The sequence below is a fragment of the Lepidochelys kempii genome, chromosome 1 (assembly GCF_965140265.1).
Source record: "Lepidochelys kempii isolate rLepKem1 chromosome 1, rLepKem1.hap2, whole genome shotgun sequence".
Lineage (NCBI taxonomy): Eukaryota > Metazoa > Chordata > Testudines > Cheloniidae > Lepidochelys > Lepidochelys kempii.
Window position 1 is genome coordinate 309,486,998 of NC_133256.1, and position 26,892 is coordinate 309,513,889.

At 40.1% G+C, this 26,892-nt stretch overlaps 1 protein-coding gene across 3 annotated transcripts in view; it reads right to left on the reverse strand.

Annotated features, from left to right (window-relative positions):
• IQUB (IQ motif and ubiquitin domain containing) overlaps nucleotides 1-26,892 on the reverse strand; it is a 62,662-nt gene that overhangs the window by 22,012 nt on the left and 13,758 nt on the right. For all 3 annotated transcript variants that reach the window (XM_073328230.1, XM_073328231.1, XM_073328232.1), the window contains exons 4-10: nucleotides 25,411-25,578; nucleotides 25,127-25,302; nucleotides 24,695-24,850; nucleotides 23,586-23,796; nucleotides 15,905-16,080; nucleotides 3,348-3,518; nucleotides 2,086-2,262 (exon numbers count right to left, since the gene is read on the reverse strand). In XM_073328230.1, coding sequence (XP_073184331.1) covers nucleotides 2,086-2,262; nucleotides 3,348-3,518; nucleotides 15,905-16,080; nucleotides 23,586-23,796; nucleotides 24,695-24,850; nucleotides 25,127-25,302; nucleotides 25,411-25,578 — 1,235 coding nt within the window. The remainder of the gene's footprint in view (nucleotides 1-2,085; nucleotides 2,263-3,347; nucleotides 3,519-15,904; nucleotides 16,081-23,585; nucleotides 23,797-24,694; nucleotides 24,851-25,126; nucleotides 25,303-25,410; nucleotides 25,579-26,892) is intronic.

The window sequence follows — 26,892 nt, forward strand, 5'->3', positions numbered from 1 at the left end:
AGAGGGCGTAGGGCCGGCAGCGCCTAATATACTGACGCATGAGCGCAGCACTTCAGAGGGCACCACTGCCAACCCTACAGATACTGCTATGGCAAAAATCTCAGACTGTGCACGTGGACACGCACACACCTAGAATGGAATCGACATGAGCAAGCACTCGAAGAAGAAAATAAAGATGTCATATGTGCTTCTTCACTCTCACCATGTTCTGCAGGACCAGTGGGGAAATGGTGTGGACAGGGGCCAGGCCCAGATCTCTAATTGGGCTACTTTCATCAGCTTGGTAAGTCAGTCCCCATGTTTCGCCAGTTGTCATTTTGAATGTGCTCCTCTGCTTGTCTCCTCCGCCTGGATGCCATTTAGCAGCCATCTTGTTTGTGATGTTGTCTGTAGCACAGGCCAATTAGAAGGCCTGTGGCACCAAATACAAACATAACTACATCTGTAATGTTTAACCCACCTGCAGATAACCTGATTCCTCAGAAGAGACAGATCTCACCCCCACAAACCTTGGCTATGACTGAGCTGCCGTCTGCCCTGACTACCACAAAGTTACTGCCTCCAGATCCCCTGTCCCTACTACCTGCTGCTGCATAGCCTCTACATGCTGGTTACTGATACCCAGTCACAGCTTACTGGGTCCCCCTACCCTGGATGCCAACAAATCCCCAAGGGATGTGGGACTCAACTAGCTCTTGTTGGTTTCTGAGTAAAAGAAGTCTGCCTATATGCCTGCAAGAAGGCAGAAGGTAGATGTAAAGAGCAGAAGCAGCAGCAATAAAACCCTAGAAGCACAGGAGGAGCAACTGTGTAGGCAGCAACCTGATCCCCACGCAGGGGAAGGTGAGCACGCCAGGCCCAGTGAAGCATCATACCCCCCTCAAGGCAAACTGAGCGTAATGAAGCCTGGGGCCATCCAGGACCCACTGAGGAGAAGCCAAGCTCAGCAAAGCATCTGTGTCAAACGGTTGAAGCTTTTTATCCAGACTTTAGTCTAAGTGGGAAGTGGACCAGGTTGCTTAGATTGATTGTTCACTAGCTTCTTCACCACTCCATAGCTGTGGCCCCTTTTCATGAGAGAATCATGGGTCATACAGTTTTAAGAGGGAGTGGATGTGGCTTTGTTGTGTTGAAACTATCCAGTATAGGCACTTTCCCCATTTGTGCATCCAACTATGGTATTTCTGCAACATTGCTCCACTACATCCTATTTACTAAGGAGCTCGGAAGATAAGGATCTTAGACTACATCTTGTTGTTTAATGAATCAGTTGTTTCACTGAATCAGTACTGACTCTAATGGCATGGTAAGTATAGTAATTTGTACATATATTTATGTGGTCATAAGCCTTATCAAACATCTTTAATTTTGTACAATATACAGTTTTTGAGAATACTATTATAGAAGCACACAATAACTAAGTCTCTTGGTCAGGCTTTCATTATATCCCACGTTGACTACTGCAGTCTTTTCCTTCTTTGGCCTCCCTAAAACTCTCATTTTCCCCCTCCAGTCCAAACAAAATGCTGCAGTGAAAGTCATCTTCCTGCTAAACATTTTGATCAAGTCTCTCTCTCTGAATCTCTCTACTAGTTCCCCATTTGATATTGCATCAATTGTAAGTGTCTTGTCACCACCTTCAAAGTTCTACATAATTCTGCTGCTTCCTACTTACCTAAGCTTATCTTACTTCACTCCCTACAGCTCTTGTGCTCTGCCAGTGCTCCCACACGGAGCACCCATTGGTTAGAGTCTCAAAAAAACCCCACCTCCATGTCATCTTCCATATATGCAGTATACCTTCCTGAGCTCATCTGTGAGGCTTCTACCATTTCCACATTTTAGTTCCTCTTGAAAACCCACTCCTGCAGTTCTACCTATGGCCAATCTTATATTAATAAAAAGAAAAAAGCATATAATGTTTCCCATTTCCACTCTCCCGTTACCTTGTGCCTGACGGCCCATCCTTAAAACTGCAAGTTCCTTGGTAGAAAGACTATTTTTGCTTCTCTGCCTGTAAACACTGAGCATATAGTGAGCTCTACCATAGACAAATATCAGAATCATAATAGAAAGGAGAAATACCTTAAGCACTCTAGTAACCTCAGGGTTAAAGAATGGAGTTTTAATATACTGAAGAAATAATGTGCATATTCTTTTTCTGAGTCCTTCTAGATTGCATTCTTTCACACCTCGCATCATAAGATCAGCCTCTCTGTCAATTAATTCCACTATTTCATGGGTGAGTTTACACTCGTGTTCCTACACAAACAAAATAAAGTTACAACGGACGTTGCTGATAAATATATATATACATATATAGCTATGTGTGTGTGTTATATATAACACCAACAAAATCAGCATAATATTCTGTGCTGAAATCCCTGCAGGTTTGACAGAGAATTATACAGTAGAAAAATATTCTCTTCTGATGCTATCGACCTTCCTCTACCACTATCTCAAAAACACAGAAAGGGAGATGGATGGTAACAGGTGAATGATGCCGCTTAAATTCAGCCTTCTTTCCTCCAATAAAAATCCTGATTCTACAGCAATTCCAGTTTTCCCAGAATGCAGGATTTGATCTGGATCATTATTATTGTGAAAACAACAAAAACCAAAAACTATAAGCTCCTGCAGTTGATTAAGAGCACTATTTCTAGAGCTGTTCTGACTTTGGACCCAATTCTGATTCCATCAAAGCCAAGGCAAAATCCTCACTTTGGCTTCGATAAGATCAGGATCAGGCTCTTCTATTCTATTTAGGTGCAAGTACCATCACCAAGGTACCTGAGTGCCTTCATGATGTTCAAACAAGGAAATTTAAAAAAAAAATTCCTGTTAATTTTTTCTCCACTAAAAAGGGAGAGGAAATCAGTTTGTGAGACAGAAAAATTACAATCCAAACTAAGAGACATTTCATAACCAAATTTCTGAAAAGGTATTTTGAATACTGCAGCATAAAAAAGAATGAAAATAAATGACATTAAATGTATCTCTCCCAGTTTTATCCAATTACTGTAATTATTAAACTTCATACGAAAACTGTATTAAAATTTAACACAAATTTAACATCACAGTGGAGGGTTATAACTTTAAAATTACCTTAAGAAATGAATACTTATCATACAAAGTGATAGTGAAACTTGAATGTATATTAAATTGACCTTTCCTAATTTAACAAATAGCATTGGTTAGCACACCAGGCTTTCGTTCATTCCACCACATCCTCACAACTGTTTGCCAAGAGAAACCTTGCTGATGTGTCCGCACCAATTAAATGACTATGGCTCTAGGTATGGAACGTATAACCAAAAGTTAAACTTAAGGGGAAGACCAAAATGTACCTTCACTGTATGTTTGAGTGTTAACAGCACATCCAGCCTCTCATCTTTTGGGAGGTCTTTCATACTAATGCTGCGGTAGATCTCAAGCAGTTCTCTAGCACGTAGTGTAAACCGTGTATCCATTTCAGTTATTTTTCCATCATATGCTTTCCATCTCTTTGGCTCTGCACACTTGAGAAACAATTTGTATCAATCAGAGTTATTTTAATTTGATCAACAGCCAAAAAAGTACATTGTATTACAAAAAGTCTTACCATAATAAACAAGGAGTCAGCTTTAATACTTATCTAATACAGAAGGCTCTTTCTACTACCAATATTTCCACAATATATATTGTACCCTAGAGTAAAGTTTCAATATTATATGACTTGTAAAAAAAAAAAACAGGCCATAATAATTCAGACTTACAACATACTAAAAATAAAGGACATTCTCCCACAGAGAAATGCTCTGTTGGTTTAAAATGAACTGACTGAAAGTGGTACTGGAATACATGCTCAAGATCTGATCCTGCAGTCATTAATCAGGCAAAACTGCCACTAGAGTTAACGGGAGAATTGCCTGTAAGGACTGCAGGCTTAAGCCCTTAAAGCCTATTGTGCTGTGGAATATTTTCTGGGAGACGTTATTTAAGATGAAATATTGTTATGACTGGGTTGTAAAAATGGCCAGTTTACATATATATTGGGTCCAAGCAATCTTCCCTCAGTCAATCAGTCAAGTATTTATAATTCTGATAATGGTAGTTCTTGGCATTTTTCTTTCCATTCATAAATTTGGGGAAGATCAAGCCCTCTAATAGGGGTTCCTATTGCTGAACCTAAAGTTCTCTGTCTCCCAGAACCAAGTGTGTTAGTGCCACTTTCACATTTCAAGAGAATAAGAGTATGGGTACGTCTACACAGCAACGTAAGCCTAGGGATAGTGGGACTTGAGTCAGCTGATCTGTGTCAAGGAACCCTGGGCTTGAGCATCTACATTGCATTTTAACAGTAGGTTAAGAATTTTCTGACCCATGCTGAAACCTAAGGCTCTGCTATCCACGCTGCAGTGCACAGACCTGAGTCAAAGTAACTGTATCCCACACGGCCTAGCACCCTGGCCCCTACCAATGTCACTGCTCTAGCTCTAGGAAGGTGGTGCACTAGGGAAAAACTCCACTGCCCACTCTGCATGTTACAGGAAATTTGAACTGCCTGCCAACACAACCTGCCAAGCAATCCTTGTGTTCTGTGCTCTGCCAGCTACCAGAGCCAGCAATGTGGAGGAGGTGCCTTTTGATGAACTGCTCTTGCTTGTGCTTTTCCTTCTGTGTCAGGAAACTGGCAAAGCATCTGCAAGGTGCTGGTGGACATTTCAGTGGCATTTTCTGTCTCACCAAAGGTACCTGATGGATCTGTAGGAGGAGACAGTGGCAGAGGAGAATCCTGGTATTGTAGACTCACTGGCAGATGCTGCTCAGTATAATTGGCAAAGCTGCTGATACCCCCTATGTAGACTGCTGCTTCTGGTGCAGGGCCACAAGCACAGACAGGTGAGACCACATTGTCATGCAGACCTGGGATGACCAGCAGTGGGACCAGAACTTTCGCATGAAGAAAGCTACATTTCTGTAGCTTTGCGAACAGCTTGCCTCCACCCTCCAAAAGAGACTCACATGAGGTCAGCCTGGCCAGTACAGAAGTAGGTTTCTATAACTGTCTGGAAGCTGGCTAGCCTGCTACAGGTCCATTGCCAACCAGTTTGGGGTTGGAAAGTCGATTATCGATAAAGTGGTGGCAGAGATAACTGAAGCAATCAGGTGTGTGGTTTACCCCAAGGTGGTGGGCATTAAAGATATTCCAGAGGTAATTGCTGGCTTTGAAAGAATGGGGTTTGCTAACTTTGGTAGTGGTATTGATGGGATTCATGTGCCCATAGTTTGCCCTCCTCAAGGAGCACATAAGTACATAAACCACAAAGGGTACTACTCCATTGTTATGCAAGCACTAGTGGACCACAGAGGCAGATTTATGAGTGTCAATGTGGGCTGAACAGGAAAAGTTCACAATGCCAGACTTTTTCATCACTCAGGAATCTACATTCATGGACAGACTGGGATACCAGTGCCACCAAATGACACTGACATAAACAATGTTACTGTTACCACTGTTATTTTGGTGGACCCCGTGTACCCTCTTTTGCCTTGGCTTCCGAAACTGTACCCTGATTTCAGAGGCCCTGGTGAAAAAAAGGCTTAATTACACTCTCAGCAAGTGCAGAATGGTTGTTGTATGTGCTTTTGGCACATTAATATCACATTGGAGGTGTTTACCATTGGAGGTATTTACCAAAACCCATTTTGGATGCCAGTGCAATTAATGCTTGTGACAGTCTATACTATTATGGTCACCACTTTTATAAGACTATGATAAATTTTGTACAAAGTATGTCTTGTGAAGTATCATTTGAAAAGTCATAATCGTTTATTGTCCTTGTAAAATGTGCATATCGACATTGTATAGGAAGTTATAATATTCTACATATATCATTGTTAACATGCTCGAAGGGCCAGACAAGCAGGTCCAAACCAATTTTTCAGAGACAAAGACTAACTGGCACCACAGCCAGGTGTTAAAGAGCAATCATCGGCTTAAGCAGCCATTCTTCAGCACTGGAAAGGTGTAAACAAGAAATTTACATTTAATCTCAGAGACTGTTCAAACCTCAGATAACAAGACACTGTTTGTCTGCACCTCAGTGGGGGGTAATCCTCAAAGAGGAGAGAGGGTATAAGAATGAGAGACAATGGCCTCCACCTCACCTCTCCTCCTCCCATATCTCTGCTCATGACATCAATGATTCTCAAACAACTGAAATAAAGAGGAAGTGGTCCCAGGCTGAAAGGAGATGCAGGCTGTGAAATTTATAACAGTGTATGATGAGACCAAACCTTTGCTTCTAAATTCACTTAGCTTATTAAGTTAGATATTAGTTTCTGTATTACTCTTTTATTTTCTTTAGTAACCAACCCTGACTTTTAAGCATTATCACTTGTAATCACTTAAAATCTATCTTTCTGTAGGTATGCTTATCTTATTGCTTTATCTTAACCACTGAGTTTGGATTAGACTGTGTGGGAAACTCCATCTGTGATAACAAGGCTGGTGCATATATCATTTTCCTTTGCTGAAATGACAGATTTACCATGAGTTTGCATTGTTCAGGAGGGTACTGTGCAGTACAAGATTCACATTTCTGGTGTCAAGACTGGGGCTAAGAACATGTGGGTGTCACTCTGTATGTAATTCATGAGTGATTGGTCAGAGTGTTTATGTTTAACTGTGTTTTACATGCTAAAGGCTGTAAGCAGGCCAGTAGTGGATGTTCTGACAGCAAAGCAGTGTAAAAGGCACCCTAGGCTAGATAATTAAGGGCACACAGTTGTTCAACAGTCCAGATTGTACCCTGGGGAATGCCACAATGCTGTCCAAATTACTCTGGCTTGCTGTGCTCTTCACAGCCTTTGTGAAGCCAGAGGTGTGCCATTTCCCCCTGAATGGACCTATGACAGCAAGGGGATGCTGAACTGGTACCCTCAGCCAGAAAAGGTAGCTATCACTGTGGGAGCTGGTTGTACCTGGGCAGCAGAACTAAGGGATGTGTTGTGTGCTCACATTATGGACTTGCATGGCCCAGTGGAAGAAGGGGAATAGTACTTGTATGAATGTGTTTTTTGGGGGGGAACAATTGGCTCATTGGAGGGGCAGTGTTTGGGAGAGGGGTAGTCCTGATGCCATGCAATACAAATCACAATGACATGAGGAACATGAGGAAAAATGAATTTGTATGTGGTTTGGGGGTTCATCATCACAGTGAAAGTCACGAACCTGTGAGCTTTAATCCCAGCTCTACCACTAACTGCTGTGAAGTGTTGAGCAAATCACTTAGCCTCTCTGTGACTCAGTTTCTCTCTCTGTTAAATAAGGATATTAATACTTTCCTATCTGTAGAACAGGGTTCTACGATTTAATTAGTGTTTAGACAGCATTTTAAATAGGTAAACCAGTAAACACTTCTTACTGCCTACTGCACAGGGGTGCTAGGAGGATAAATTCATGACATTTGTAAGGTGCTCTGATATTATGGCAATGGGGGCCATATAAAATGTGAATAGTGCATATTAGGAACTAAAAGCCTGCAAAGCTTTATTTTAAGAAACAGTTTAATTTTCAAGTTATGTAGGCACAAAAAAGCAGAAAAAATTGAAAATAGGACTTTGCAATTGCAAATTTGACCGATTCTTAACTATATCATCACTAGGTATGGAACTATAATTAAATGAGGTACTGTGTAGGGCTATAATTAAATGAAGTACTGCTAACTGGAACTGATAGTCTGGAGCCAAAATTGATTAAGAAATCTGAAAGGAAACAGGACAGACCCTATAATGAAATCCTAAATCTCAGAATTAGAGCTGTTAAACTCTTGCAAAACTGGAAACAAGCAATTTTTACTCTACCATGACAGAAGTTTATTACTTTTGTTTTGTCATGCATACATAGTAAGACAAATCCTTTAAAAATGTTGTAAGGGTTACATTAGCCTGCATCATTAGAGTCCAATGCCAACAAAGTAGTCAGTTCTCTAACTTTACACTAAGACAGTTAAATTCTTCTGATATGATTTTCCAGTGGGTATATGAATTCAATTTTTGGCCACCCCCGCCAATTAAAAACTTGACCTTTGGCTCTCCTAGTTTGAGACTTGTTGTGTCAGGAAGTATTAAAGTGCAAGGTTCTCTTTAGGACATGCTGATTACAGCTAGTTGAGACAAATTTACAAAATGCATCTGACGAAGTGAGCTGTAGCTCACGAAAGCTTATGCTCAAATAAATTTGTTAGTCTCTAAGGTGCCACAAGTACTCCTTTTCTTTTGCAAAACACTTAAGTGATCTAGCAGTATTATACAGTGCAGAAGGTCTCTAAAATTGGGTCACCAAATCTACAACAGCAGGGTTAGAAAGTATGAAAATCTTGGTATAATCTGTCATTTTGGAATTTCTGATGATATTGTAAAGTGGTACTATAAAAATGAAATGATGCACCTAAATGTAACATGAAGCTCCTCTTTGAAGAAATAGTAATGTCATCAGTATGAAAAGCAAGTTTGTCAATGCTTGAGAATGAATCTCAAGCTCTCTGATTTCAGGCTTATTTTCACGTACTCACGATTGACGCAAGAAATTTAAAACTTCCTGATTTTTTTTACAGCTCTCTCCTGCCTTTTAGTTTGCTGGCAGCAATGTGGAATTTGCAATAATCCTGTTATCTGAATTGCTTCAGGGAGCAGGACTACTGTAATTGCACTCTGCTGCCAGCACATAAAAGCAAAGCAGAGCATCAGAGGAGAGCAATACAAGAACACAAGCATGAAGAGAGAGAACAGAGAAAAGAAAAGGGAGACAACATAGAATGGGCACAGAAAAGGCAGCTGAGAAACAGTACAAAGCATGAAAACTATGAACACCATGAGCAAGAGTCAGGGCCAGTTCTAGGATTTTTGCGGCCCCAAGCAGAAAATTTTTTGGCTGCCCCTGCTTTTTTGTCTCCCCACCCCACCCCCCAACTATGCCCCTTCCCAACACCTTCCCCAAAACCCCGGCCCTGCCTCCTCCCCTGGGCGTGCCGCATTTCCCCCCCATTGCTTCCTGCAGCTCCCCCCCCCCCCGCAATCCCCCGCAACCCTCTGCCCTAGCTCACCTCCGCTCTGCCTGCTCCCCTGAACACGCCGCCGCTCCGCTTCTCCCCCTCCCTCTCAGGCAAGGGAGAGGCAATGCATTCAGGGGAGCAGGCGGAGCGGAGGTGAGCAAGGGTGGGGGGGAGCGTAGGAAGTAACCGGGGGGGGGGGAGTGGAACCGCTCCCCGCTCCAGCTCACCTCCGCTCCACCACCGCCGCCTCCCCCAGTGTGCTGCCACACGGCTTCTCCTCCCTCCCTCCCAGGCTTGCAGCGTGAAACAGCTGTTTCGCACGCTGCAAGTCTGGGAGGGATGGGGGAAGAAACGGAGCGGCGGCAGCGCACTCAGGGGAGCAGGCGGAGGCGGAGCGGAGGTGAGCTGGGGCACATTTCTAGGGGCGGCATGGCCGGCGCCGGAATGCCGCCCCTAGAAATGTGCCGCCCCAAGCACCTGCTTGTTTTGCTGGTGCCTCAAGCTGGCCCTGGCAGCAGTAAATAACAGTAGTCATATAGCTCCTCCCTGAAGCACTCTCATGGCTATATTATGATTTTTATTGCTGTAAGATATTACCCTTTTAAAACACATACACATACAACAAATGAGGAAGTCCAATTTAAAAAGAGAAAGAAAGGATTTGGAAGGGAAGGGAATAAATAGAGGGCCAAGAGAGGTCATTCTAAAAATACATTAAAAGCACCATAACAATTAAAATTTAGAAGCAGGAAGGGATGAAATGAGAAATATTTTGCAGGGGAGCAAGTTTCACACCATGAGAGTATTGCAGCAAAAGTGCAATTGCCTGTAGACTTCAAATATGATGGTGTGATCTTTAAATGGCAAGTGGGATGTGACTGCAGTTACATGTCCGTACAAGGTTCAAGTACCAGGCCTATAATGCAGTCAGGCCTAGTCCGAGAGAGGCAGACAAATGTAAAAAAACCCCACATAGCAGTATCATATAAACACTGTAGTTAATGGTGCTACTGAATTGGGAATAAGCAAAAATGATGGAGAAGCCCAAGTGACAGCCCAACAAAGAAGGAATTGATGGGAATTAGTAGGTGGGTCTATAACTCTGTTACATTGATGTATGCTATAGGCTCACCCGATATTGCTCTTTTTCAAGAGTACAAAAATCAGGATACTTGCTAAGTAAAATCATGGAATTGGTATCAAAAGCATGAGTTTTTACCCTTTCAGTCTCCTCTCTGAGCATTAATACTGCTAAAAAATGAGTGATCTATATTACTTCTGCTTTTTAATGTTAAGTCTATTTAGTGCTCAGACAGTGGCTCTCTAATGAAATATTACACTGTTTCTTCCCCAGCAGAGTTTACAGCCAACTTGGAACATAGGCTTTCAATCTAAACCCATTATATTCTCCCCCTTGCAGACCCCTCTTTTTTTAAGTGTAAGAAGATTGTTCCCAAATATCATCTTCTGTATTTTAATTTCAACCTGTACACTCAGGAGCTCCATAGTTAACTCAGGAGAGCAAAGAAAAAAGCTGTTCCTTCAGAGTACCCTGATTTGTGGCGGGGAGTGGGGTGCTGAGGTCAGCAAATGCATTTTATTTCCCATTACCTGTTTGTTCCTTTCTTCCTCTTCCCCCCAAATCATAGAAGGTTATGGTTGGAAGGGACCTCAGGAGGTCATCTAGTCCAACCCCCTGCTCAAAGCGGGACCAATCCCCAGTTTTTGCCCCAGACCCCTAAATGGTCCCCTCAAGGATTGAACTCACAACCCTGGGTTTAGCAGGCCAATGCTCAAACCACTGAGCTATCCCTCCCCCCACAAATGGTTATGTTTCTGGAGCATCTTTATGTGTGATTGAGTTTATGAATAATTTTTTTGTTTTAATTTCTATATTGAGAGTCTGTGGCAAAGTCTTCTTTGGCTTTTGATGTTTTAAATGAAGAATTAGTGAGTTTTCCCCCACTTTTGTTTTATTTTTTGTGGTTTTTCTTTTGTTTGGAATGTTTGGGGGTATGAGTTTTCTTCATCGTTATTTCCCTTGTGATGTATACATCTATCAGACACTGAGCTAATGAGAGAGAGAATTCCTGCCTTTTGTGTTTTTAGTGTTGGGGTAGATGAAAGGTGGTTCCTTGTGGGGAAAATGACATTGGTGAGAGAGTTAGCGGGTGATTCTCAAGGATGGCAAAAGTTTCCTGGTTTTAGGTTTCTTTAGTAAATAACTTTGACTCACACTGTGAAGAATTCATGTGGCCAGAGTGAAACAGGTAGCATAGGCTCTTCCTGCATGAGTTTTTGAATGGATAATGTTAGATCTGTTTTGAATAACCTCACTTTACTTCTTGATCGTTGTGTGGAGTGTTATCCAGACATTGGTGTGGATCACTAAAATCTGGTTGGATGATGATGCAGAGATCCAGTTTGGCATGGCTGGTTCCAGGTGGATATTGAATGCTTCACCAACCTCATGGTGCAGCATAACTGTAGAAATACATGAGATAAACTGGTATCTGCAGTAGGTTATTTGAACATCTGGTCATCTCTTATCTTCTCTTATGTCCATGATGCAAGACAAAAGTTGATGGTTCTGCTGGTGTGTGGGCCACATCATATTTAATAGGGAATTTCATGACCGAGTTATCTGATCTTTTGTCAACATTGATATTGGTGTCCTCACAGATATTGTTCAGATCAGCCAAAGCACAGGATTTCCTGGAAGAATAATTCCTTGAGTTTTTTTAAGGTGTGTTTATGCTGTACACTAAGCTTGGGCTTTGATTCAGGTTTGAGCCCCAACTCCTCTTCCATCCATACACAAATCGATCTGACTCGTGCCAGCAAGCATTCAAGTCCTAGGACCCTGCTAGGGGGGTGGGTCAGACCTCCACTTCTGCTATGACTTGCATCCAAGCCCTGTCATCTTGCAGTGTGGACACAGGTCAGCTACAGACCCAAAGATCTTCGTAGCGCAATATGGATGTGTTAGCACAACTGGAAGACCCCCGGGTCCAGCAATTGTAAACCCAGCTTTGCAATGCAGTGTGGATGCTCAAACATGGGCTTGGAAACACCGAGTTCCCAAGCCCAGGTACCACAGACCTGGGCTGAGTGTGTGGTGTAGATGTTTCTTTAGGGGGTTGAAGAGAGTGCCCACAGAATGGCTACACTGAAAAATCTCTTGACCCAGGGATCCTGCAGCTTTAGTTTCTGCTCTGGGAGAATGCTTGATATTACCAGCTGGATGCTTCTCCTCCTTTTCATATTTTCTCTCCTTACCACATCCACTCATTAGGTAACCTCTACTAAGTTTCAAAAGGTCTTCACTTGGCTCAAACATTCTCTCCTGTTCCCATAACAGGGCTGAGGTCATCCCAAAGAATCTCTTCTCCACTCATCCCAAATTGACAGGGTCAGAAAAACATGAAGAGTGTCTGCCAACTTCATGCAGTATTATGGTTGTCACACTACTACCTTAGTACTTCTCAATCCTTCACAGCTGTTTAAGGAAAGGAACAGAATATTACTACATCTCTTAGCTAAGAGTAATGAAGATTTCTAAAAGCTTCATGCTGAGCTTTAACATTAACGTACCTTTATGTCATCTCTGTTAGGTAAGTATCCCCATTTTATAAATGAGAAAACTGAGGCACAGAACAGTTAAGTTACCTTCCTAAAATCAGACAGGAATAAAATCCAGGGATGAAATCCTGCCCCCACTAAAGTCAGTGAGAGTTTTGACACCGAGTTCAATGAGGCCAAGATGTCACCAAGGTCTCCTGACTTTCTGTCCTGTGCATTGAACCATAAGTAAATCCTTCCTTCCAACTAAGAGCTGGCAGCTGCAGCCTGTGCTGCATTGTGAATCACTGCTATGTCTGGCTCCTGCTTAATAAAATGTTTAGAGCGAAGAGCAGCTAACAAGTCATTCTTCTCCTGAGCCAAAACTCCTAGGTAATCTGTGGTTACAAAGAGTAATTACTTCACATTTGGGGACAATTTATACCTTCAAATCAGCGGCACTGCTATGGGTACCCGCATGGCCCCATAGTAGCCAACAATTTTATGGCTGACTTAGAACAACACTTCCTCAGCTCTTGTCCCCTAATGCCCCTACTCTACTTGCGCTACACGGATGACATCTTCATCATCTGGACCCATGGAAAAGAAGCCCTTGAGGAATTCCACCATGATTTCAACAATTTCCATCCCAACATCAACCTCAGCCTGGACCAGTCCACACAAGAGATCCACTTCTTGGACACTATGGTGCTAATAAGCGATGATCACATAAACACCACCCTATACCGGAAACCTACTAATCGCTATGCCTACCTGCATGCCTCCAGCTTTCATCCAGACCACACCACATGATCCATTGTCTACAGCCAAGCTCTACGAAACAACCGCATTTGCTCCAACCCCTCAGACAGAGACAAACACCTACAAGATCTCTATCAAGCGTTCTTACAACTACAATACCCACCTGCTGAAGTGAAGAAACAGATTGACAGAGCCAGAAGAGTACCCAGAAGTTACCTACTACAGGACAGGCCCAACAAAGAAAATAACAGAACGCCACTAGCCACCACCTTCAGCCCCCAACTAAAACCTCTCCAACGCATCATCAAGGATCTACAACCTATCCTGAAGGACGACCCATCACTCTCACAGATCTTAGGAGACAGGCCAGTCCTTGCTTACAGACAGCCCCCCAACCTGAAGCAAATACTCACCAGCAACCACACACCACACAACAGAACCACTAACCCAGGAACCTGTCCTTGCAACAAAGCCCGTTGCCAACTGTGTCCACATATCTATTCAGGGGACACCCTCATAGGGCCTAATCACATCAGCCACAATAGCAGAGGCTCATTCACTGCACATCTACCAATGTGATATATGCCATCATGTGCCAGCAATGCACCTCTGCCATGTACATTGGTCAAACTGGACAGTCTCTACATAAAAGAATTAATGGACACAAATCAGACGTCAAGAATTATAACATTCAAAAACCAGTCGGAGAACACTTCAATCTCTTTGGTCACTCGATTACAGACCTAAAAGTGGCAATTCTTCAACAAAAAAACTTCAAAAACAGAATCCCAAAGAGAGACTGCTGTATTGGAATTAATTTGCAAACTGGATACAATTAACTTAGGCTTGAATAAAGACTGGGAGTGGATGGGTCATTACACAAACTAAAACTATTTCCCCATGTTTATTCCCCCCCCCCCCCCCCGTTCCTCACATGTTCTTGTCAACTGCTGGAAATGGCCCACCTTGATTATCACTACAAAAGGTCCCCCCCACACACACTCTCCTGCTGGTAATAGCTCACCTTACCGGATCATTCTCCTTACAGTGTGTGTGGTAACACCCATTGTTTCATGTTCTCTGTGTATATAAATCTCCCCACTGTATTTTCCACTGAATGCATCCGATGAAGTGAGCTGTAGTTCACGAAAGCTTATGCTCAAATAAATTTGTTAGTCTCTAAGGTGCCGCAAGTCCTCCTTTTCTTTTTAAAAAGTTATTAGTTACTACAAGAAATCTTACAGATGCTGTGAACAGCTCAGAACCAAGTATCTTATATGAAGGAATTTTGTTTTTTATTTAGTTAACCAACATGATGGGAACTTAAGTGAAGAGAAAAAGGAGACATCTCTATATAATACAATATAATATAAATGCATCCATAGCCATTTCTGAAAAAAAGTGTATAGTTCACTTTGGAGTTTTGAATTCCACTATCAACTTTGTTTTTGAGGCATTTATAACTTTGTCATTTTAATTTGCTTGATGCTGAAATTTGCCATTCAGGGCCCCACTCCAAATACATTTTTGTTATTTCCTCCCTTCCCCACCCAACATTTCATTTAAATTGGTTTGGCCAGTTCTTTGTAGGGTTGTCAACTTTCTATTTTCTGAAAACAGGGCACTACAGCACGTCCCCTTTTGACTGGACTTCCCGGCCGAAAACCGGACACCTGGCAACCTTTGTTCTTTGTCTTATGCTTACACACACACACACACACACACACACCCCTACCCAACAAACAAAATGAAATTTTACAGGTACCTAAGGCATGTTTTGACAAAATGCAGTAACTGATTTTTCAAGATACACAGTAGCACATACAGCATATCAGAGGGCAGGATCAAGTGTTTATTCATTAGTTTTGATTAGTGACACTGGGTATTTTGGAGAGAGCAATTAATTGACAGAATTATTTAAAGTTTCAAAAAAAGATCATGCATTTAAAGTAACTACTTTTCATGTGTGGGTTCCTACATGATAATAACGTATACTGTACTGTGCAAAAACTAAAATAGCACACATTGTCCTGACACACTGTGTCACACAGCTCTAGAATGATATGCATTCTGTTAGGGTCTGACCTTGTATCACTAAAGTCTGAGAGCACAGTTAGGTCCTTCATGCAGAATATTCTTATAAGTCAAAATTAATCAACTCAGTGTTAATGTCATTATTATAATATACTTATATCTTGCTGTGCCTTGCTGTGCTGTGCCTAGAGTGAAACACAGATGGTAGGTTACATGATGCATTGTTCTCATATCTTTTCAAATAATTAGATAAGTTATAAAGTAAGTGGCAGCTTGAACTCTGTGCTTGGGAAAAATGAAGTGTTCATTAAATTGTATCAACATGAATAAAGACCTAAAAACTATAACTAATGAGGCAATTCTATTCTCTGACAAACATGTGAATGTCTGCACTATGCATAACTGGTCAAGCTAATTACAGTGGTTTACTTTTGTCTGCTGGTTTGTACATGATATTAGGTTTTTGAATTTTGGGTACATTCATGTTCAGACTGAATTATGTCACCAACCTTATCCAAAAACAACAGTACTGCTTTTTGCTGGTTCTTTTCATCTGCATTTAGTTTGTGTCTCCCAATGGAAGCAATCAGTTGTGTCTCTTGTTCTAGAAGTGCACAGAGGGCTGCCTTTCTTTCTGCTCCAGCGAGAGTGCTGTTAATGCGCTCAATCTCCTCCTGCCTCCATGCTATATTCATTAAAAAAAATGGATTTTAAAAACTTCTAAAAGTTTACCAGCTGGACATTTTTGCTTTCACATTCTGTCAATATGTATTTATTTTTCAATGTTTAATGCCAAACTTTCAGTTTCCTAACAAATGACTTGTACATTTTTAAGTTTGTTATGCATATTTTTCATACAAATTAGACAGCACAGAGATGGATCAAATTAGGATATAGATATGCTATGTACATTCATCTCCCCAGAGCTGCCATCCTGTGCTCCACAATCTAAAATGTTATTGAGAAAAGATCCCTAGGCCTTACCGTTGTAAAGAAAATCTTCAAAACATGAATCAAGTGTAACTGAAAAAATGAATTCTCCCTGAGTTTGCAGAGAGCCTGAAACAATAGTTCTAAAAAGTGTGAACAGTTCCAGTTCATTTCAATGAGGTATTAACTCAGACGTCCAATGACAGTTTAAAAACCTATATTAACTCTTTCATTGCTGATCAAAGCATATAAGAAATCAAAAAATTTATATTATGAACATCTGCCCAAGTTACTAGAAGTGATATCTCATTTTGGCACCTTTAGTGGTTGATGCTTAGAGTCCTAACATTTCTGTCCAATCAAAAAGTCAAGCCCAAAGAACCTAGGGACATCAAATCCGCAGTGAGGTGGAATCAAGCCCAAACAGTCCAGCAGAGTCCATGCATTTATTGGAATCCTTTTGAGAGGAAGCCAAGCCCAAGAAGTCCACCAATGGAGCTCAGCTGCGGACTCATGGTCCTGTTTTGAACATTTACAGAATATACTGTATAGTGAGCAGAGTTCCATTTGTGGGCAAACCTAGGTAAAATACCAATACTTCCTCCTTCTCCCCTCCCCCCAATAGTTTGATCCCTGAACATAGATATTGTGCACCAAAATCATGAGATAAAAGCAATTACAGTACGTAAATCATATCACACAGCTGAGAATCTGGCCTTCTGACTCCTAGAACCACATTATCAAAAAAACTAACAGTGGAAAGCCAGGGAGAAAATCGTTAGAGCAACTGCAGCACTCGAATATACAAGCCAGGCAACTGTACTAACTTGTTTAAATAACTATTACATACATATATAGATCATAGAATCATAGAAATATTGGGCTGGATGTGACCTCAAGAGGGCATCTAGTCCAGTGCTTGGCACCGAGGCAGGACCAAGTAAGGTTAGATCAACCCTGACAGTCAAACCTGTTCTTAAAAACCTCTAATGATGGGGATTCCTCAATCTCCCTTGAAAGTCTTAATTAATTCCAGTGCTTAATTATCCTTATAATTATAAGGTTTTTCCTAATATCTAACCTAAATCTTCCTTGATGCAGATTAAGCAGCATATACCCAGTGGACATGGAAAACAATCAATCCTTAATCTCTTTATAACAGCCTTTAACATATACGAAGATTGTTATCAGATTCCCCCTCAAGTCGTCTTCTCTCAAGATTAAAGATGCTCAGGGTTGTTGGTTTTTTCTAATCTTTTCTCATAGGTCAGGTTTTCTAAAGGTTTTATCATTTTTTGTTGGTTTTCTATGAACTCTCTTCAATTTGTCCACATTATTCCTAGTGTGGCACCCAGAACTGGACACAACACTCCTGCTCCAGCCTCACCAGTGCCAAGTAAAGTGGGACAATTACCTGTTCTGTCTTTCACACAACATAGCTGTTAATATACCCCAGATTGATATTAGCCTTTTTTAAAACTACATCATATTGTTGACTCACATTCCATTTGTGATCCACTGTAACTCCCAGATCCTTTTCAGCAGTACTACCACCTATCCAATTATTCCCAATTTTGCATTTCCGCATTTGAGTTTTCTTTCCTAAGTGAAGTACTTTGCACCTGTATTTACTGAATTCCATCTTGTTGATTTCAGACCACTTCTCTAATTTTTCAAGGTTGAGTTGAATTCTAACCCTGACCTCCGAAGTAAAGTAACTCTTCACTTAAAGTCGTTCCGGTTAACGTTGTTTCCTTGTTACATTGCTGATCAAATAGAGTACATGCTTGTTTAAAGTTGCACAATGCTCCCTTTTAACATTGTTTGGCAGCCGCCTGCTTTGTCCACTGCTTGCAGAAAGAGCAGCCCGTTGGAGCTAGCTGGTGGGGGCTTGGAACCAGGGTGGACTGGCAGCCCCCCCATCAGCTCCCCGCTCCCCTAAGTTCCCTGTGCGGCAGCTGCTCAGCAGGCTATCAATTGCCGGCAATTCAGCTGTCCATCCCCCCCACTGCCATGTGCTGCTCCTGCCCTCTGCCTTGGAGTTGCTCCCGGGAGCCTCCTGCTTGCTGTGCAGAGATGGTGATGGAAGAGAGGGGTGATAATGTCAGGGTGTCCCCCTCCCCTCTGCTCCTGCCTCCCGCTTATCCCCATCTCCATAGAGTGGGGCGGGGGTGGGGGGGAACACAACTAGCAGCAGCTGCTGTCTCAACTTGCTGATTTACTTAAAAAGGCAGTGTACTTAGAGTGGGGTCAGTGTACTTAAAGGGGCAATGCACATCTCTCTCTCTCTCACACACACACACACACAGGGTGTGTGTGTCTCCGTCTGCCATGCTGTCTCCCCTCCCTCCATTTGTGCTGCCTTGTAGAGTGTGAGGCTACATTAACAACAATGTGTTAACCCTTGTGGGCTCAGCCGAGTGCTAGTTCATCATTTAGCAATAAGGCATTCCCTGAGAAATATCCCACCCTCTGCCTTCACCACCTCAACCAAGCTTCACAGTCATCATCGCTGTGTACAGTATTAAATTGTTTGTTTAAAACTTATACTGTCATGTGTGTCTGTGCCAAAAGCCTTACTAAAATTAAGATATATCAAGTTTACAGTTTCCCTGCATCCACTAAGCCACTAACCCTGTCAAAGAAGGAAATTAGGTTGCTTTGGCATGATTTGTTCTTGATAAATGCAGGATGGCTATTGCTTATAACCCTATTATCCTCTAGGTCCTTACAAATTGATGGTTTAATAATTTGTTCCAGTATCTTTCCCAATATTGAAGTTAGGCAGGCTGGTGTATATTCCCTGGGTCCTTTTGGTTCCTCTTTTTAAACACAGATACTAAGTTTGCCCTTCTCCTCTTCTCTGGGATCTCAACTGTTCTCCAAGAGCTCTCAAAGATAATTGCTTATGGTTCCAAGACTGCTTCAGATAGTTTCTTAAAGTAGTTTAGGATGAATTTCATCAGGCCCTAAATATTCTTTAACCTGTTCTTTCCCTATTCTGGCTTGTGTTCCTTACCCCTTGTTGTTAGTATTAATTGTGTTAAATATGTGGTCATAGTTAAACTTTTTAGTGAAGACTGAAGCAAAATAGGCATTAATAACCTCAAACTTCTTGATGTTATCCATTATTAGCTCTCCTTTCCTGCTAAGTAGTGGGCCTACACTTTCCTTTGTCTTTTTGTTGCTCCTAATATATTTATAGAACCTCTTCTTATTGTCTTGTATGTCCCATGCTAGGTGTAATATGCACACACACATCTATTTTGGCTTGTTTTGTACTGCCCATTACCACAGTGTATAAATGCTGATAGATATATGCACATACACTTATGAACTTCTTTCTGTTCCTAACAATATCAAAATGTTTTAAAATGAGATAGTGATTTTTCTTTATGTATTATATAATCAACCTGGAATTTTCTTTGTGAGATTTTTTATTTTTTTGGAAAGTTAAGAATTATCTGCATACATAAAACCTTTCTTAAAATATTATTCCAAAACAGTCACACAACAAAGCATACATGTCAAGAAAACAGTATATAATGTATACTTAATGGGGGGAGGGCAGGAAATCTAACATAATACCCTATCCCAGAAAAAAGCTGCACAAAGAAAAGGTTTATTCACTTCTTATCTCCAGCACCTTATGCTTTTTCATTTTAGAATATTTTAACTCATTTCCTTAAGGCTCCTTTTGCTATGGTTTTAATGCTAGGCTGCCTGACAAATTCACAGTATCCCAAGGTACTTCTAAGAGCAATCATTTTAGTCAACAATAGCATTGCATAGCCCAAAGCTTCATATACCACAAGGAGGCAGGAATTTAAAAGACAAAACTAATAAATATAGTAAGCAAGGTTGTGTTTAAGAGACTAAAAGGTGTTTAGATACAGCTATTGGAATTGTCTAGATTCACTTATTGAATTCAGGCAACCAGTTTAAAAATGCACCTTATAGTGCAACTGCTTTACAGGTATTGAGAAATCTCCAGTCTTTAACTATTCCCATGTACCCATTTTACATTTTAATAATAAAATTGCCTTACTAAAATATTATATATATTATATAAACTAGAGCTTGTTTACTATTCATGCTAAAAAAAGAGAAAAAGAAAAATGAGACTGACAACAATTCTAGCCAGTTCTGGCTGACCCTGTCACAAACCACCCCTGTTGTGATCCCTGGCAATGCCCTTCACAGATCTTTAGAGGCCAATAATCTCATTCTATTACTGTCACAGTGATTTAGCTTGCATAGTCTGTTGACACTGTAAGAATGTGAAAGTACTTCTAGCTGCAGGTAGAAAAAAAAGTGGTTCCTAGAATCACTAAGCTCTGTTTTAATGAGGTGATTGCAGGTCACTGTACAGAGAAGCACCTAGTTAAACAAACAAACAAACAAACAAACAACAAAAGCAAACAGTCATTTATATAATGACTGATTTTTTTCCAACATCTGTAATGAAATTTTCTTTTACATTGTTTGTACTGGCACAAACTTCTTGTGTTTCCTAGATACTAAATTCCTCAACTTGCACAGCTCAGGATTTTATTTATGAACCAGATGGTATTTTAACTAAACAAAAGAAACACTTATATAACCACAAGTTTCAAATAAAAAAATAGAAAGACTAATTCGGGATTTCAAGTCCATCTTTGCTGGTTCTATCTCAAATAAGCCTCTTCAAAGAAAACCAAGTGGACTGGGTCACATTGTTAATTACGAAACAGGTTTTAAAATAAATGCTATGGGGCTCCAGATTCCAAACATAAGCACTAACAGTAAATGACCAAGCTTTTCAAAATGACTTGTGATTTTGGAGTCCTCAATTTTTGGGTACCCAACCTGTCACACATCTTTCAGGAGCCTGATTTAAGAAAGTGCTGCACACTCACACTCTGAAAATCAGGCCACTTGAACGTGTCTCATATCGGGTGCCCAAAAACACCTACAACCACTAGTCATTTTTGAAAATTGTGGCCAATAACATCAATACTACTTAGCAGTTGAACAGCAGTTTAGCCTTTTAGACGCTTGAAGTTTGGCAGAATCAGAACAGATGCAAGTAGAACTCAAGAGTTTTTAGCTCCCTATCTTGAATTCAGTTCACTAGACAATGCTGTCCCCATCACCACTTGAGCCACAGAAGTAATGTTATCAGAGGCTACCAACAGATCACAACAGTCTTATTCAATGTGAGAAATTTTAGAGGAATTCCTGTAGTTTCATTTTATGACAACATTTGCACAAGGCCAGTTTTTAAGATATTGTTTTTCTTCAGAAAGGTATGCTCTGATATTCTCTGTGTAATATTTGTATGTTCAGGTCATTCTCCTGTTGCTGTTATAGCAGGTATCCCTTTGCAGCACCTCCTTCGTGTTATTGCAAGGGAAAGTTATAAAGGTCTTGCTATACTAGAAGACACGATTCATTTCAGTGAGGGATAAGTGTGACGTTGCACCCCATAATGCTTTATAGAAATATGCTTATGAGTGTAAATATGACATAACTGGAATATGTTTTATGCTAGATATGCCATGTAACATATCTTTGCAAAGGTTATGTTCTTCTGCATGTATTCATCCTATTCATATGCATGTATCATTTTTATTTCTGAAGTTATGAGCGTTGGCTATATGTTGTATTTAAAGTGTTTGCTGTAGAAACCACCTAGGGCAGATTTGGTCAACATAGTGTGAAGGGGTTATTCAAGTAATTGAGAATACTTGGTTAACAATGGACCTTAATAGATGTCAATCCACATCTGAGCTTTCCTGGGAACATCCTGTAGAAAACTGAGTCATGCATGAACATGTGACTTGCCCATGTGACTCCAAAACTCCATTTTGTAGCTGGATTCTACACAGGGGGAGACAGGGGTTTCCACCCACAAGAGAGAGACTATATATGCTCCTGGGAAAACCCCTTCATTTGGTCTTCAGCTGGCTCAAGAGATAGCCTCTCCACCCCAAGGAGATGCCTGAAAGAAACTGAAACAAAAGACATTAACTACAGGGGTGTGAGTGATTGCTGGACCCAGACTAGAAGGAGGCTAGTCTGTCAAAGAAGCTTATTGGAACATCTCTGAGGGTGAGATTTACCTGCATTTAGTTTCCTACTGTATTAGGCACAGATTTGCATGTTTTATTTTATTTTGCGTGGTAATTCACTTTGTTCTGTCTGTTATTACTTGGAACCACTTAAATCCTACTTTTTGTATTTAATAAAATCACTTTGTATGTATTAATTAACCCAGAGTATGTATTAATACCTGCGGGGGGGAAGGGGGGAAACAGCTGTGCATATCTCTCTATCAGTGTTATAGAGGGTGAACAATTTATGAGTTTACCCTGTATAAGCTTTATACAGGGTAAACTCATAATTTATTTAGGGTTTGGACCCCACGGAGAGTTGAGTATCTGAGTGCCGGAGACAGGAGCACTTCTTAAGCTGTTTTCAGTTAAGCCTTCAGCTTGTGGGGGAGGTGGTTCAGACTTGGATCTGTGTTTGCAGCAGGCAAGCATGTCTGGCTCAAACAAGGCAAGGTACTGAAGTCCCAAGCTGGCAGGGAAAACAAGCTCAGAGGTAGTCTAGGTACATTAGGTGGCAGTCCCAAAGGGGTTTCTGTGATCCAACCCGTCACAATAAGACTCAGAAGACTCACATGCAGGACATTAACAAGTTCAGTAAATGGTCAGAGGGAAATAAAAGAGGAGAGAAGAAGAAAATTAAGATTAAAAGGACATCAGAGGATGAGAAGGGATTAAGGACATGTGTATGTTGTCCTTTGAGTTTTGGCTAAAATATTACAAACCTCTGTGGCAGTTTAGATGGTTAAAATTCTGAACTATGGACATTAAATCTGCATTTTGTATGGATTTATTTTCAGCTATTTAAGTGCATCACAGTTATGTTAATCTTATTGCATTTCAAGCAAACAAACAAAAAAACATTCCAGTTCCTCCAACTGAAGTCAGCAACAGAAATGGATGAAGATAACAGTAAATCTATCAGATAAAACAATTATCAGCTGTATTTGGTAACCTGATTACTTCCTAATATGAAACAGAAAATATTTGGCTGCTAGATAGTAATTTACTTTTAAAAGTACTTCATTTTTAAAGTACTTCCATTGCAAACTGAAAAAACATAATGGAAACATTTCCACTGACATCAGGGCTCTGTAAAAGTTCGTTTTCAACAAAACCTACATTTGAGGCCTGAGACAATTTGAAAATGCCTCTAAGAAAAACTTACATTCTAAAGCATGGTAAAGTAGTTCAAAGTCTTCCTTTGTTTTAGGATTCAATCTTCGCTCATGCTCCCTTCTCAATCTTTCTTCCTTCTCTCTTTTTTTCCTTAACTCTTCTTGTGCCTCCCATTCTAAGTGCAACCTTTTTTCTTCTCTTAATTTCTGTACAACATTTATGGCATGCCATCGTCGGAAATATGTCTGTATTACTATTACCTAAATAGAGTATAAAACAGATGAATAATTATCCATTTAAAGTACAATGCCAGAAATTTTGTTTTAAGTAGAAGAGAAATATGTTAGAAATTACAATTTTGTTTAAAATGTACAAAAACTAAATCATGACCTTCACTGTACTCCTACCAAGGTAGATGGTAGTTCTGTTATTGACTTCAGTGAGAGCACAATTGGGCCTAAGTGTACCACTGACTATCTGGCTTCAAGTTATCAAATGTATGCCTGACCTGGTGATTATAAAATATGGCTACCTCATGGTCTTACCTCAAATTCCTCCTCAAAACTCTCCTTTGCCATGATGCCTACACAAAACTTGCTAAGGATTAGGCCACTGGTATGCTGAAACAACTGCCTATTATACTAACCAATACTGTCTCATTGTTCCTTGTACTCCCCCCTGCGTCTGTATCGCTCTGTTGTCTTATACATAGATTGTAAGCTTTAAGGCAGGGACTTTTTGTTCTGTGTTTGTCCAGTGCTCCTTCTTTTTAGACCATGGTGCCTCCATGGATCAACTTGTGGAGTCATGTATACTTATGCCTACAATTTGCCTAACTAAAGAAATTTTATGAGAAACCTATGAGGAAATTAAAACATTTTTAGACAAACTTCTATACATAGCAGTTGGGATGTCACTCATTCTGAGTCTTCAAATGAAATTTCTTAAGATGTGCAGTAACTAATGATGATCTCACTGTTGTTAAAATACAACGCTGATAACACTCTAAATTAGCGGATACATGCTTTTTCCCTACCCCACTGACAATCATAAAAACAAAATTTAAAGATTAAAAGGCATTTTTGCCATTCATCTTTAAACACTAATCCCATCATATCTATAATGTGTTGCTTTACATATAAATGGATAAGAACTTACTGCATCAAGTCTATGTTTATGATATTCTTCTGCTGTAAAATACGTTCTTGGTTCTATTAGCTTGTCAGTCATGTTTGACACATAGAGGCCAATTTTAGTCATCTGTGTGGAGGTTGTATTTCTAGTCTGTTGGCGCTTATTTTTCTCCACAACGGTCTGGAACAAAAATATAATTTATATTAAAATATGACATTATAAAAACCTATACTGAGGATTTTTGTATCTTTTCCAATTAAAATAAAAGTCAGCTACTTAAAATCATGCAAGTTAATCTTATTAACTATTTGTTTTTAAGTTAAACTGCTTATTTTGATATTTATTTCTAATTTATGCTCAATTATTTCTCCAATCAGCTTAATTTCTGGCAACAATGTCAATATTCTATTCTGCTTAGCAGAAAATGTTCTAAATGAAAGACTGTTAAAAGATTACCTGTGTCTCTCTGCAAAATAGTTTAATTCCTTTGTCACGTCGTTTTTTGGGTATCGTTTGTGATCCTGCATTATGAAATTCCACACCTGTTACACTATGCTTAAATCCACCCAGAAATGGTTTACGATAGGTAGGCCTTTCAATCTCTACTGCTACATCTTGGAATGTGTCAGAATCTGTTCAGATATTACAATCATTAGATACAATTGTATACTATTCTGTAAGTAATCTGATTATTATTTGACACAAATATTAATATTAATGCATATCTGAAAAACATTGACCTGTTTGCACTCTCACAGTTATGACATCAGGCATGTTATAGTCCTGCTGCAATTTAATTGCTTTGATTGGGTACTGTTCTGGATCAAGAGAGAACATCTCAATTTGGATAGTTCCATGAGGCCTAACTCCAATATCCATGAGAGTTTCACTATCCTCAATTAGCCTCCCTAAAAAAAAAAAAAAAAATTAACCATGTAAGGTGTTCTTCTGTAATAAATGAGGATACAGTAAAGAATTTTCCTCAGGAAGAAATAAAAACTACAGATGATGTTAGTGAAACATATAAAAGAATAATCATGGTGTTTTGAGACAGTTTGCCGCTGAATTTAGGGAAAGACTGTGGTACTTCTGCCCCAAAATATGTCCCATGTAGATTGTCACCATCACGCAAAGAGAAAAAAATCATTTATATTCACTTTCTAGAAAAAAAGGCACAGCAATTAAAGTATTTACTTATCTTATTTGTTAACATTAAATACATATAAAATTCTAGCTTTTACATTTAGTTACTCTTTGCCCTCCTTGAGGATTTAATGTATTAGTAAAAACTCAGCTGAATGGTATTAATACATTTTAGTTTTAATATGAAAACTAAAAATAAAATGTTTGGGTTACACAGATAGACAAACATGACAGCACCTCTATTCTAAAACATACAGAGAATGCCCTCAGCTCCAGTCCCCTGATAATTAAAATTTGGTGGCTAGATTCACCAGTTGAAAAGGTAAAATCAGATGTATCTTCCTACTGTATTTTCCACTGCATGCATCTGATGAAGTGGGTTTTAGTCCACGAAAGCTTATGCTCAAATAAATTTGTTAGTCTCTAAGGTGCCACAGGTGCTCCTTGTTCCTTTTGCTGACACAGACTAACATGGCTACCACTCCAAAAGCAGATGGACTTAAGCACTTTTGGGACTTAAGCACTTTTGAATATTTTACCCATAAGCAATAAATTTTCACGTTTCTTAAGACACTTTCCAGGGTATGTGCTCAGCACTTTCTGAAAGGTGTCCCCAGTTGGGAAGCCAACAACTGGGACACACAAACTAACTAGTCGCTTTTGAAAATCTTTGACATATTATTTTTTATTTAATAGTTCTATTTACAAACTTGCTAATGTGTGTGCAGAACTGCTGTGTGCACATAAACAAACTGGCCAGAAAGCTGAAATACACTGGATATTCTGCTGCAGACCTCTGGTTTAAACACCAACTCAGATTAATACAATCTGCCATTAACTTTAATGAAACATTTCAAATAAATATTTCTTTAATGGAAAGATGTTACTAAAATACATGAAGTTGAGCCCTGGGTCTGTTAGAGGATTTCCATTGGTTTTGACAAGGTGTTTTAATGCCACTGTAACAGGTTTGAAAAGCCTAGCCTGCCGATTCCATTGTCGCCCAGCATGGAGCAACTCTGTGCCACTTTTTGGTCACCTCTGCTCCTGCAGATCCTCCAAGAAAAAAGAAAAGGGAA